The sequence below is a fragment of the Centropristis striata genome, chromosome 7, assembly GCF_030273125.1.
Source record: "Centropristis striata isolate RG_2023a ecotype Rhode Island chromosome 7, C.striata_1.0, whole genome shotgun sequence".
In the NCBI taxonomy this organism is placed as follows: Eukaryota; Metazoa; Chordata; class Actinopteri; order Perciformes; family Serranidae; genus Centropristis; species Centropristis striata.
In genome coordinates, this window is record NC_081523.1 from 23,992,958 (window position 1) to 24,007,570 (window position 14,613).

Sequence of the window (14,613 nt, forward strand, 5' to 3'; positions counted from 1 at the left end):
ACCTCATGTTTATATGTCCTACCTTCTGTATTCTCCCCGTAACCTCCTTGAAGCTGATTTTTGTTTCAAATAAATAAATAAATAAAAACAGAAGAACAAATGCCTTGTTTGGATCTATAAACAGTTTTCAGGGTTTAAATAAAGGGCAGATTCATTAAAAAACAAACATTACCTCAGGCTCCAGAGAGTTTTAATTAAAACCAAATGAGTGTGTGATTGTGACCCATCTTTAAGGTCTGAGGCCGTCCCAGCCTCATGATCCATGTAATGGTACTCTAGCAGGTCACTGAAATGTGAGAGCGAGATCCAGTCGTATCAGACCTGCCCTTGTGGCTTATCACGCAATCCTGTTTATCACACACACACACACACACACACACGCACACACACACTTTGTATCAGGTAGGTGTCTCCTCTCCTCTTCCTCCCATGGCTCCATCAGCACTTCACTAAGTGCCGTCAGGTTTTTCCTCACAGCTTCAACAGAAAACTTTGCACTTTGGCGTCCCCAAGTGGCACCAAGAGATGACTGTTTAAATTTTTTTATGTTTGAAGGACTTTTTGATATCTTGAAATATTTCTGCAGGCTGGAAATCATAGTGAGAAAATGTTTTGGCAGAAAGTTTAGGTGTTGTTGATCCAGGCTTGTTTTGAATAAACGTGATTACTGTCTTCACTTTATGAGGAAATTTTGTTTCCTGAACATTTCCAACAATGTCCTTTTACACCAGAGTAACATTAATCAAGTGTTAGCAGCGGTGGAGTAAGTATTCCCTTGGCTAAATACTTAACTGCAAGTTAAAATCCTCCATCAAAACCCTACTATCAGAAAAAATGTACATTTTTGGACTTATGGTACTCATTACCCAGCAAAATGTAGCCTAGTAGAGTTTTACTATTAAATCTGGTGTCTTTCAATCACTTTTACTGCTGCATTAATGTGTATGTTGCATTTTACTGCTGGAGATCTTAATGCTTGGGCTATTCTAACTCCTTTAATCTACAGCAAAGCATCACATTGTATAAGATTATACGATATATATATATATATGTATATATATATATATATATATATATACATATATATATATATATATGATGTATATTATTACTATATTTGTAGAAAAACAGCTTTGAGAATTTTCAGCTTTGTGGTGCATTTCCCATCTGATCCAAGAGGGTTTCTTTAATATTTAGCTTAAGAAGTTAGAGAATTTTCACAACAATTAAAGGAACACCTTATCCTTCAGTTCACCACAAACATTCAAAATGGTCAAATTTGAAGCTACATGGTTTTCACTGGACAAGAAGTGGATGAAGAATTGTAATCTAAAAAGTAACTAAAGCTGTCAGACAAATGTAGTGGAGTAAAAAGTACAATATTTACCTTTGAGATGTTGTGGAGTAGAATTAGAAAGTTCCACATAATGGAAATACTCAACAATATGAGAATACCTTATATTTGTACTTTTAATTAAATACAGTACGTGAAGTACTTATATTCCTCCACTGGGTGTTGGTGGTGGCATTAGGAGGCTTTTCTTAGCTGCAAATGTAGTTTCAACAGCAGCACCTAATCGGTCTTTAACAGATTATGATTCTTCAGGTGTTTTTTTCTGTCTTTGGTTGCAAAATCATTGAAAGAGCTCTTAGTGTGAAACAGGAGCACAGTGAGTAAAAAAACGACAACACAGCCGTTACAGAGAGAGAAATAAAAGCAGGCTGTGATGGGATCTATTTCATCTCAGCGGTGCAGAGATTCAGTATTATCGGTGGGCAAGCCCCTCACCTCGGTAATGGCCAGCTGCTAAAAATAGCAGTGCAGAGATGGAGATGTGAATCAGAGAGAGGTGGGGTGCTGGTGCTGGTGCTGAAGCTCTGGCTGTGGTTCAGTTTAGACATGGAGAGGTGGAGACAGGGTTTGATGGAGTGCTGCACATGAAGCACTATAGCTGAGAGGTGTGGAGAGTAAAATTGGCAGAGAGGATGCTGCTGTTGATAACACTCTGGCCATATGGTTTTTCTGATGTGCTGTGCAAATAATAATAATAATAATTTTTAACCAGGTAATGGGTCGGTTATCTTTCCAGTAAATTGATTTATTCTTGTACAAAGCTGAGAGCTCATGAAGTTATGTGTATCCTATGTTTTTGAGTTTTAATGACTGGATGATTTTACTTTTCGGTAATATACAAATGACCCATTGTGGGTTTTTTTAGGATAATTCTGATTATTATTATTATTATTATTATTTACAGTTGTTTGTTTTTTCATATTGTTTTGCTGCCATGTAAGACTATTATTGGACAGTGATAGACAGAAGATGAAAGGAAATGCTGGAAGAGAAAGATGGGGCATGACATGAAACAAAGTGATATCCATGGTCCGACTCAAACTGGGAATGTAGCGGTTTATGGTCAGCACCCTAACCCCAGCATGCCCCCAATGTGTTCTTAGGGAGAAGAAAGTAAAAGGGCTTTTGAATCCGTCCACCAGAAATATGTTCCTGCCAGTGAAACAGAATTCAGACCAGCATTTAAGTAGACAAAATGCACTAAAAACATAATTAACTACTTACATGGAGAAAAAAAATTGTTTGACTTAACTTAACTGATTAATAACTGATTGTTTCAACACTCATGATTTCCCTTAGCCCTAAACACACAACTCTTATACTATCTGTTCTTCATAGATAAGTAAGTTTTTATTATTTGATAGTAAGAAATTAAACTCAGTACTAGGTTTAAACTCTGAATTGAAAGCAGCTCCCACACCATAGAGTGAGATAATGAGGCCATATGGGGAAAACTGAGAGACAAAGAGGAATAATATGAATGACTGTAATATGAAAAGTGTAATGTGAGTCGGATTAGATATGAAGGAGAGACAAAGGAGGGAGGGAGGGAAGAGAGATTGGGTATCGTCACTGAACTGTCAAGTATTTCTGCACCAGCTTCTTCTTCTCCTCTCCCTATGACTTGTGTCTGTCAGAGAAAGTTGGTCGAAGTTGTCCCGCTGACCATGCAGAGCTAATGAAGGCTGAAACAGGAGGAGCTTTAACAGGTGTCAGTGTTGTGTTGTGGTTTGTCAGAGTCGGTCATATGAAACGACAGCGACCGGAGCTTCAGGACGGACCCAGCATCATGCGATTCAGTTCACCTCCTCCTCCTCCTCCTCTTCCTCCTCCTGAGGTGACAAGGGTGGAGGAGAGGAACAAGTGAAAGAGAAGAGAAGAAGACGAGGCGGAGGAGGAGGGAGTGAATATCACCTGTAAACTGGGACACCAGTTTAAAAAAGGAGCTTTGTGTTATCTCAAGGGAAACAGACCAAGGAAACATCCTCTGGGGGACTACTTTCTTCTGCACGTTTTTGAGTGTGCACTTTAAAGTTTGTCCAGCTTAGTGATTGAACACAGAGCATCTTCTGCTTCTGGTTTTGTCCCACAAGACCCCTGTATTTCACAGTTTTTCTATTGTTTACTGCCTTTGGTGCTGGTGGTCAAAGTTTAGAGGATGAATGCTTGCAAGGCAGAGTGTGAAAAGGAGATCACCAAGCTGCTGCGCTGCTTCTTTGGCTTCATCACTGGGACACTAGTTCAAGGTATTCCTGCTTCTGGTTGTTCTTTCTGCTTCTTTAAACCAAAGTTAAATAGCTGGCATTGATAGAAACAAGATAGGGTTCATGTACTGGTTGTATTTGGTTCCAAGAAAACCTGTAGGCCTATGTTTATATGTTTTCATTACTATTTCAATATATTTGACAAAGTGTTCAGTTATTGAATGTTGAATCAGTGGTGGAAAGTAGTTTAGTACATTTACTCAACTATTGTATTTTAGTCCAATTTCTTGGGTACTTGGACTTGCTACTTTCTACTTCAACTCCATTACATGTCAGAGGGACATAAATAATACATATTTACACTACATGTATTGGATAGTTACAGGAACTTCGAAAAAAAAAGATTTGTGTAGGTCAGGCTCATTGTCACATTTCACATGTGTATGAGTTGTTTGCAGTATAACAGAAATACCTCGTTAATCATCTCACAAACACTCACAATTATCATTTGCCCCTTGAGAGGGGCCCTCAGGTGTCATGACAATACGTTTCATCGATTCAATTAGTCTGATGTTTATATACTGGAATTTTAATTACTTTATATATTTTGATCAATTGGTAGTTGCATTTAATTAACACTTGAATTATATATTTTTTGTAAATTTTGAATATTTTTTACCAAGATGCTGGTTTTTAATAAACAAATAATTCTGAAAAATATCGATGCATTTATTTGTCCCTTTTTTTTCTTAATAAAGTAGAAAAAGTAATTTTTAGGGTCCAGCCTGATATTTCCTAAGACACAAAAAATCATCTCAATCACTTCCACGCAGTCAGACCTTCAGCTAATTAATTAAACACTGGTATCAGATTGGTACTACATAAAAAAGCCCCGGTATCTGTATCAGTGGATCCCCAATGGGAACAACTGGACTTCATCACTGTTTAACTTGTAAAATGTTTCTTTCATTGATGTATTAATATTAACATTCTCTTTTAATTTAACCCATGTGTGTGATTAAAGTGTACTCTTAATCCTTCTGGACGTTTGACCCTATTGGAGATCAGTGTGCAGTCGGCACGCGTTGGTCTTTTTAATCATGTAGCCATTTTTATGTCGACTTTACATTTTTGTACTTCAAGGAAACAGTGCTCCTTGACTTTTTTTTTAGCTTGCATTTATATTCAAGACGTTCTTTATCAGTGGCAAGTAAGATTTGTAGTTTCAGTACTTTTCTGTTCATCTTTTTCCCAGTCTGTCCTTGAGTTACTCTGCACGTCCTTCCGTTCATCATTGATTCGATGTAAGTCTATCCTCGGTCCTCCTCCTGCGCCCTTTTGTCCAAACGAACAAGTCGCCTCATCAACCCACCACCGGCTGAATCAGCACTCAGTATCTTCTCTCTCTTGATTTTCTTTTTTTAAATGTTGATCATGTCATTCTGTCTGTTCTCCCCTGCTGTTCCCTCTGTCCCAGATTCTCCTAAAGTTTGTGCAGACAGGTGACACCTCGGGGTGCTGTGTTCAAAAGTCCTCTTCACGGACAGGACTTGATGATGAATGTTCTCTGTAGATGAAAAAAAAGCCCTTTTTCTCTCGCCTCTCTTCATCGTACTCTCCCAGTTTGAATCTCAATAATGGAGTCGTGCTCAGGTAGAGGTTCAGGTCACCACTGATCTATTACCTAACCCTAATTCTACCTTTAGCGTATGATAGAGGGAGAAGAAGAGAGATATTAGGGTGTTGGATGAAGAGAAATGAGAGGAATAAAGCAAGAACCAGGGCAAAGGGAGGGAGAGGAGAAAAATAAGCTTTGATGAAGAAGCCCCTGTTTTAATTACACAGCTACGGTTGGCTTTGAACCTGTCAGGCTGAGGTGGTTTTATGAAAAGGAGATTATCCCATATGGAAGTGAGACTGGGTTTGGTTTTAATTGGAACATATCAAGCTGTTAAAGGGCAGAGATAGCAGGAGTGGGAAGCCTGAACGAGCTGCCATCTTTTCCCCTAATGACCAGTGTTATATTACTGCGGCGCTTGTTGAAAGTTTTAGTGAAGAGGCCACACGGCAAATTAAATATCTATAGTGTTGTTTACTGAGTTTGGAGAGCGTGAAGAAAAGTTTTCATCTTCACTGTCTGGAGCAGGTTGTTAGGGAAGATGTGAGCATTAAAAAGACATGGAGGGTATAATGAGCTCCACAGTGTGTTTAGACTCCTGCAGGCTCACTGTGTGATCAGCTGGCTCTGAAAATGAAATGCATACACTCAGAATGCAGATATTCACTTACATGCATGATTACATGGTATGTATTTACAGAGAATAAGCCAGGCTCATGCTGCAGTCTTCTCATATTATATTTCTTTGTTGCTTCTTGTTTTATCCATGTATCGGTTGTTTGATTAATCACTTCCCTGTGTAACACAGAAACTGATGATGTGACAAACCAGACCGCAGCTGAGTAAGCTCATATACAATCTTGGCATAGTCAGAATAATTTGATCCATTCTCTCATGTTTCATCTCCTTGTCTTTCCTCTCTGGTTGTGTTACTGGATGGATGTGAGCTGCTGCTCTGCCCTGCTGTGTGTTGGTGGTGTCCAGTGACCTCTGGTGGTCAGAGGGGGAGTTGCATGGCAGCCAGGAAAATTTTTCTGGTTCTTAACTGTTCGTCCAATCTGAAAAAGCAGTTTAAATACATTACATTCAGCTCTTGGACATTATCTTGGCCATTTTTTATAATGTAATATTTTTTACACTTATTAAAGATAAAACAATTAACTGATTATAGTGGGGCATAGCTAACCTATTGTTAATTTTTTTGATAAAAGCATGAAATTTGGTACATATATAGCTTAATATATTTAGAAAAAGACTGGATATTGGGCCATCGCATATTTGCATTCTGACGACCATGGCCGGTAATTTTCCAAAATGGTGGCTGGCTGTTACAAGCAGATAGAACCTGGGCCGCCTCCAAGCTGCTGTTTACTTGTTTACAACACCACAAATATTAATGACATAAAAATTCAAGTGAAAATATGTTTTTTGACAATGTAAAAGAATAACAAATTAAAGAAAATGCAACAAAATGTTGAGATTGCCTCATGTTACAGTAATGAATGGAACCCCTTGGCATTCTGATGATCCGCCTGCGGTAGATGGGGTTCATCGGCCAGCTGGCGGGCTGACAGGGCTGTAGCGGATTTAATTTTCAAATCTATCTTATGAAACTAGAAGATCTAAGGAATCCATTGGTAAAAAGCTTGCCAGGATATCACATCGGGAAGTTGACATAATACGGTAGAAAGTGAGGCTATTTTTTTTGCTAGGCAATTTGGCATGACGATTTTCAGAGCGGTCGTTTGACCTCTGACATCATGATGTCTGAATGAAATGGGCTCTATGGATTCCCACAAGTCTCCTCTGTACAGACATAAAGAGGGGCCTACTTTATGTTGATAACATGCAGTTTAAGGCAAAAACCACAATGTTTTTCTCATGCATTAACATTTTCTTTTTTGCTCACTGTCTTTGAATATTTGTGCATACTGGGCTCCCTAAACTTTAAATTACATAAATTAGCTATCACTGGAAAGCTGAGACCCTTGTGGTTTCAATGAGCTTACTTTAATTCATGTCGGATGATGTCAGTCCTCATAAGAGCCCATGAGAGAATTTCTTGAATCTTGACCTCACTGTATAAAATAGGCTACTGTGACCTCTAGGTTAATCACAGCACCGTGAAGGGCTTTCAGAATTATGTTTAATATATCAAAAAAATATTCATTTTGTGATAAAAGCACAACATTTGGCAGATGTGTTGATAGATACAGTTGCAAGAAAAAGTATGTGAACTCTTTGAAATTACCCGGTTTTCTGCATTAATTTGTCATAAGATGTGACCTGATCTGCATCTAAGTCTAGTATAGACAAACACAACATGCTTAACCTAATACCATGCAAACAATTATATGTCAAAAAGTAAGTGAACCCTTGATTTAATAACTGGTTGAACCTCCTTTGGCAGCAATAACCTCAACCAAACGCTTCTGATAGCTGCTGATCAGACATGACAACGTTCAGGAGGAATTTCAGACCATTCTTCCTGACAGAACTGCTTCAGTTCAGCCATATTCTTAGGATGTCTGGTGTGCTTGTGAGGCAGACCCATGACTAGAGATGTTAATCAGTTCCAATTATTCCTTCAAGTCTTTACTTGTTACTCTGGAATTCTTTTTTACCTCACTGAGCTTTCTGCGTTGTGCCTTTGGAGTGAACTTGGGTGGCGCCCACTTCTAGGAAGAGTAGCCACAGTACTAAATCGTCTCTATTTGTGGACCATTTGTCCAACTGTGGACTGGTGAATACCTAAAGTCTTGAGGTTACTTTGTAACCCGTTACAGTCTGATGCAATAAACAATTCTTGATTGCAGGTCTTCGGAGAGATCTCTTTTTTGCGAGGCATGGTTCACATGGGCAGATGCTTCTTGTGAATAGCAAACTCAAATGTTTGAGTGTTTTTTATATGTCAAAGTATCTCTACACCTCACTCAAATCTCATTTTATTATTAGGACTTCAAGTTTGCTAACTCTTGACTCCAATCAGCTCTTAATGGAGTCATTAGCAAAAGGGCTCACTTTTTCTACTAGCATTAAGAGTGTCTCATATATATATTCAATAAAACATGGAATATTATAATTGTTTGCATGGTATGAGGATAAGTAGGTTGTGTCCATAATCAAGACTTAAATGCATATCAGATCACATTTTATGACAAATTAATGCCAAATTAACTTTTCTTGCAACTGTACATTTGGAACAAAACTAGTTATTGGGCCATCGCAAATTCAGACCCTGGTTGCCATGGGGCTGATGGTTTCTAAGCACTACTAAGAGCAGAAGTGCTTGCTATCCAGTCATGAAATGAAATGACTAAATCTCCAAAATGACTAAGGTTTTTTAAGACAAATCACAGCATGGATTTTTCTATGTTGTTACAAAAGTCTAGGTATATTGATGTAATATTCTGGAGGGGTTTTGATCATTTTTATACATTTTTGATATTTGAGAAATGCCTAATTCAGCAACAAATTTATGTAACAAATGGTATCAACTTGTGGAACATAGTTGAGCATGGACCTCAGACTTCACCTTCAGAAAGAAAAAATGTTATTTTCTTAACCCGGATAAACCTTAATAGGTTTATTAGATTCACAGTGCTAGGCTGCATCTCGAATTAATCTTCAGGTTTACAGTTTTCAGATGATGTACACCACTTTAATGTGGCATTTACTGTTCCTCCAATTGTCTATACAATGGGGCGGGAACTTAAAGCGGTTTTAACTGTAGCACTTGCAAGTACAGTTGCGTATTAACATAGGCTATGTTACATAGCTGCAGTAAATGTAGTGACACCATTAACTATGATACTTAAGTCATTTGAAAACAACAGTGTAATACTAAAATCTCCCTGCTCTCAGCATTCAATACCAAATTACATTCACAATTAGTCATTTAGCAGACGCTTTTATACAAAGCGACTTGCAGAAAAGGGAAACAATCAAGGTATAGTGTGATAAGACCCATTAGTGCAGCAACAAGTGCTAGTGACGATACTTTAAGGAGTAGAGTTGTCGTGTGGTGCTAGGAGAGAAGAAGCTCTCTGAAGAGCTGGGTCTTCAGGAGTTTTTTAAAGGTAGAGAGGGACGCCCCCTGCTCAACGGGGAAACGGTTGAAATTGTGCTTTTTAACATTACTGTAAAAGAGAGCTTACATCGCAGTGATATAGAGGATAAATAAAGATAAATATATGAATATACCATGTCCCAGTTTTCACCACAATTAAAATAATAATAATTGAATATATAAAAACATGTTTTTCTGAGCTTAATCAATGTATTATTGTCAAAACTGTTGCATGTGGCTGGACTGTTGATGTGTGCGTAGATTGTGAGGTCGACCATGTTTGCTAGCAAGTGGGAACATATTAGGCTAGCTGTTCAGTGATCCCCCCCAAAGTGGATTTGTGATTTCTTTTCCAAACTCCCCTGAGCTGGTTAGCGCCGGAGAGAGAGAGAGAGAGAGATAGAGAGAGAGAGAGAGAGAGAGAGAGAGAGAGAGAGAGAGAGAGAGAGAGAGAGAGAGAGAAAGATGCATAAACTTCACTTTGACAACGGCACCAGCAGTACCTCATAGATCTGTGCCAGTAGGCCGACAGCTACAGGGGTCGCAGCAGATAGACCTATTCTGTAGTAGGCCTACTACGTTCCTCTCCTTCCTTCCTGAGGCTAATCAAAAGGCAGTTGCAGTGTCCATCAAATTACGCATTCCCTGCCTGAAAATTCACCAGGGAGAGCTTCACTGGCTTCTGCAAGACCACCTGGTTCAAAGGGTGGCAGTGGCTTTAATACAGTTCAGAACTACTGAAAGGCTTTGTTTTCGTCAGCGACTGTAACGTTAAAGGTCCTATCAAATAGGCAATACAATTGCTGACTCAGTTGCTGAAAAATCTTGTGCAGTTTGATTTGGTCACCTTTGTTTGTAAACAATTTAGTACACTATCATTTTTTGGTTCAGATAAATAAATAAATATGAAATAAACACTTTTCATTCGTTATCCTTGTCATACGTTCAGCAGGTGTTTACAGTCTAGTATTATTAGATAATTTATGATCGTATGACCTCTTATTTTTTCTTTCAAAGTGCATCAGAATGATGCATTTCACTTTAAAATGACCAAAGAATTTGACCCCCCTAGAGGCTCTGAGGTTCACAGCACCCCCTCCCAGAATAGTTTCAACGTCCCTGTACCCACGGATGATCTGTACCTTTAATACTCAAATTGGAAACTCTTAAAATTTATTGGGGGTGTCTGTAAACATGCAAAATAAAGTGCATACATATAATAACACATATATAAGTGAGTAATCACTAAAATAATCTGTACCACATTTGCTCTAGCATCCAACATTTGACAAAAAATGCACAAAAAAATATTACAGTTTTTACTGATTCACGGCACAATATAATAATATTATAATATAATGAGATGACCAATTACTTTGTAAAAGTCTGTAAAAGTGTGATTTTATTTGGTTCTCAGGGTTATAGGATCTAGATTATGTCCATTGTTGCACCTGGGTCCAATGGGAAAGGAAAGTTTAAGCAACTGCTTTTAGCCATTTTGAAAAAATGGCTGCCACGACAACCAGGGTCTGAATTTGTGATGGCCCAATATCCAGTTTTGTTCCAAATATATTTATCAACACATCTGCCAAATTTGGTGCTTTTATCACAAAATGAACAATTGGTATTATATATTGAGCTATGCCGCCCCACTATGGAGAAAATAAATGTTAGTTGCTGCCCTACTGCTTGTTTGTAGTGTTCAATCAAGCTCAAAAAAAAAGGAAATTGTTCAGTTTAAAAGATGAATGTTGTCAAAACACTTGCTGATTGGTTTAGTGTTAAATCTGTCAACACTCTGCTAAAACTGCAGAGTAGTTGTAGTCCCACATTAAAATTACAAAATAAATATAAATAAATAAATTGATTTTGCAAACGTTCCTGGGAAACTCTCAGACCCGCCTCCGGAGTCTCCTCAACTTGTCCAGGAATAAATGCTCCATTCACATCATGAGGATTTACTGTAAATGCAAGTTGTGGATTGTTAAAAAGTGAATACCTACCCACCAGTGGTAATTAGAAACAGGATATGTGGGAAATAAAGACAGACTCCATTATCTTCCATTCAACATAAACTGCAGTGCAGGGAATCTCCCAGTGACCGCGGTCGAAGGAAAGATATTTTTACATTAATGCAATCAAGAATTCAGTGGTTTCTTAAAGGAGAAGTTCTATATTTTCGCAAATATGCTTACTCGCTTTCTTCCAGAGAGTCAGGTGACAAGATCAGTAGCACTCTCGTATCTATCTAGTGATAACAAAAGTAAGTGGTTAGTGGTCAGCAAGTGAGTGGTTAGCTTAGCTTAGCATTAAGACTGAAAACAAGGAATTGGCCTGGAGTTAAAGGCAACAAAATCCCTCTTTACTACAGATATAACACGTGTTAATAAATTAGATTAAGAAGTCACTTTTTGAGAGAGCCAGGCTCGGTGTTTCCAGTTTTTGTGCTAAGCTAAGCTAGAAAATAGTGAATATTTCCCAAATTATTAACTATTCCTCTAAAGTTTGACATTCAAATCTTCGACATTCAAGTTTTTTTTTGTTCTAATACATTTTTTCATCTTCCTAAACATGATTTAGAAGATGGTATTAAACCATTGTTTATGTTGTTTTCATTGAATATGACGGTATATTTTTGCTCCTTCCTGAGCATTTGTACACTTTTCTATCTTCATTTCTGGCCTGATTCAGAGTGAAATCAAAGAAAGTCTGTGAAGCTCTTTGAGTCTGTTTATGCCAAGTGTGTGAATCCACACTACATGACATGACTCAAATCACTCGTCAAAATACTGTGTTGTCGTAGTGTGAGTGTATTGTGACTCACTTCCAGAGAAAAATGAAAACAGACTGCAATTACCTCGAATGGCATTTTCATTGCCACTTTCTGGGTAATGCAGATCCAAATTGTTACAGCTAAAAGCATTCTTGCTTTCATTATAATTCCACAGTAGTGGTAGATGTTGTTGTTTTGGTTGTTTTGTGTTGCATGGGGTGTATCTCAAATGGTGGCTGCAAAGTGCCAGATGTTTCTACTGTTTCCAGCTGTGAATACACAGCTGGAAACAGCTACTTTATCATCAGTGACAAAACTCAAGTCCAGGAAGACATCTGAACGAAAATATTAGATTTTTATATTCTGTTTTAAAAATATGTTTCAAATAAGCGAGATCTCCACTAAATATAAAACTGCAAGCAGTTAGCGTGGCTTAGCACAAAGACTGAAAACAGGAGAAAACAGCCTTACTCAGTCTGATGCTAACTAAGCACACCATATCTTGTGTTTTTGGGTCCTTTCACGATTTCTTGGCCAGGAGTAGTGACTTCCTGAAGAATGTAAACATTACTTTCATTGTTTAGAAGAAAACTCACAAGAATGTTTAATAGATTTCCCAGAAATTTTACAACTAATCCTGAAACATAAAATGACTTAGACCTTGCCATCCTAATTTTTGCTCTGTTTGTTGTTTTTATGTAGCTGTTTGTTTTTATGTAGCTGATTGTGTTTTGTTTTTATCTAGTGTTTTTTGCTCTGTTTGTAAGGTGACCTTGAGTGATGTGAAAGGCGCTCATAAATAAAAAAATAAATAAATGTATTAAAATTATAAATTTTGTAACAGAGGAATTATCCATATTGCCCACCCATGCTGCACTTGTGATTGTCTGCTGTGAGATAACGGAGCCTAGTGTGTAGTAATTGTATAAAGAGAGAGAGACAGTGTCAAGGAGTTAGAGTCACGTGTAGACGGATCAGACGAGAAGAAAGAGGTGAGACAGACAGACAGAACATTTAAAAAAGAAACGTGGAGGTGTGTGATGGGTGTGATGTGAAAGGTCAGAAGCTCAGCAGTGATGTTTGATCCCGTCCCCTTTTTCATCTCTCTCTTCTCGCTGTGACGTGGTGTCACAAACTCAAACAGATTTTCAAATGTGGCTTCTGACAAAGGCACGTGCACACACACACACACACACACACACACACACACACACACACGCACACACACACACACAAAAACTCTCTCACCTGTCACCTTTTCCACACAGCCAGGTTAGTTGCCATTGTCGACAAACAAGCATCAGACTTTCAAGCTTTACTCTGTGTTGAGATTCTTAGAGCCAGAGTTCAAACTCAGCAATTTAAAGCACCCTGTTAGCATTGATCCCTATGACCGAGCATTCACGCCTATTAAAGTCGTTTAAAGTCTGGATCTTGTCTTGTTAGACTTTGTTCTAATCCAGGGAACTCCTGCGGTATTCAAAGTATTTCAGAGCAGCCTGTTAACAGTGTAAGCGTCGCCGTCGTGGTAGTTCAGCAGCATTATGGGAGCTGTCATGGCCGCTCTTTCTGTGGAGGCCAGGAGGCGACTCTCTCGTCCCAGCTGCCTCTCTCACTGCGGCCACAGTGCAGCCAGGTACCATCGCTCAGGTAGGCACTCGTACGGTTTCACCTTCCGCATGATCATCTGTTTCTTCAGTCAGTCTTTTGTCTAGTCATCCACTCCATCACTCTTTGTCTCTCTCTCTCTCTCTTTTACTCTACCTTCTTATAACGAAAGCGGTAATCCACAGGAGTCTTGTTTTTCCTAGAGTTTGGTCGTGCATTTGGTGATAAATGAATAGTTTTGTAGAGTGTTTGCATTAAACGTCCTAGAAATCACTTTACAGTCAAACAGTGTGTTCAGCTCTAAAAAATCTGTGGGTTTGTGTTTTTCTGTTCAGTAATGATGAGATCATTGTTCCCACTAACTGTAAACACACTGCTTTTTATATTCTATTTAGATAATTCCTGGAAGAGCAGTACTTTAAGTGCAATGTACTTGTGTTGTTTTTGATTTATTGACATTTATATGGCTTTTCTTCACTACATTTTAAATGTTGTACTTTGTACACTTTGTATATTTGAAAGTGGTGTTATAAGTTACACTTCAGATTTAGATTCTATATGGAAAAACATATAGTAAGTAAGTATTGGTTCTTTTTATTGTTTAAACTACACAAACGTACATAAAGTAGCTCATCAATCATTCTCATGCTGTTTATCTGAGCGGTGGTAAAATCCAACTATATTTTAATTCTAGAGTAGATCCCAAGGTTTCCAAAGATACCAGAAACTGTATCAGGCTTGATATCTGCACGACATCTTGAATATTTCTGTTTAATAGAAAGGTGCAGCCGTAAGAACACAAGACTTTAGGTTGAATATTTAGCAGAGAACAAGCTGGCCCAGACTATATGTGTGAAATAAGATGGGGATGATGTTAGTAATAATGGGCTAATTATGTAATAAAATACAATAATTTGTATGATAATATAAAACTGACAGGTGTAACTTTGTTCTTGTTGTTATTTTACTTTTTCATTTTTATTACAA

General features: G+C 38.1%; 1 protein-coding gene across 2 annotated transcripts in view; it reads left to right on the forward strand.

Moving 5' to 3' along the window:
* kcnip3b (Kv channel interacting protein 3b, calsenilin) overlaps positions 1 to 14,613 on the forward strand; it is a 47,068-nt gene that overhangs the window by 15,105 nt on the left and 17,350 nt on the right. The window contains exon 1 of one of the 2 annotated variants that reach the window (XM_059337766.1): positions 13,379 to 13,668. The exons of the other annotated variant lie outside the window; for it this stretch is intronic. Within the exon in view, the coding sequence (XP_059193749.1) occupies positions 13,563 to 13,668 (106 nt within the window). The 5' untranslated portion in view covers positions 13,379 to 13,562. Of the gene's footprint in view, positions 1 to 13,378; positions 13,669 to 14,613 lie in introns of those variants that run through there. 2 annotated transcript variants of the gene reach the window in all.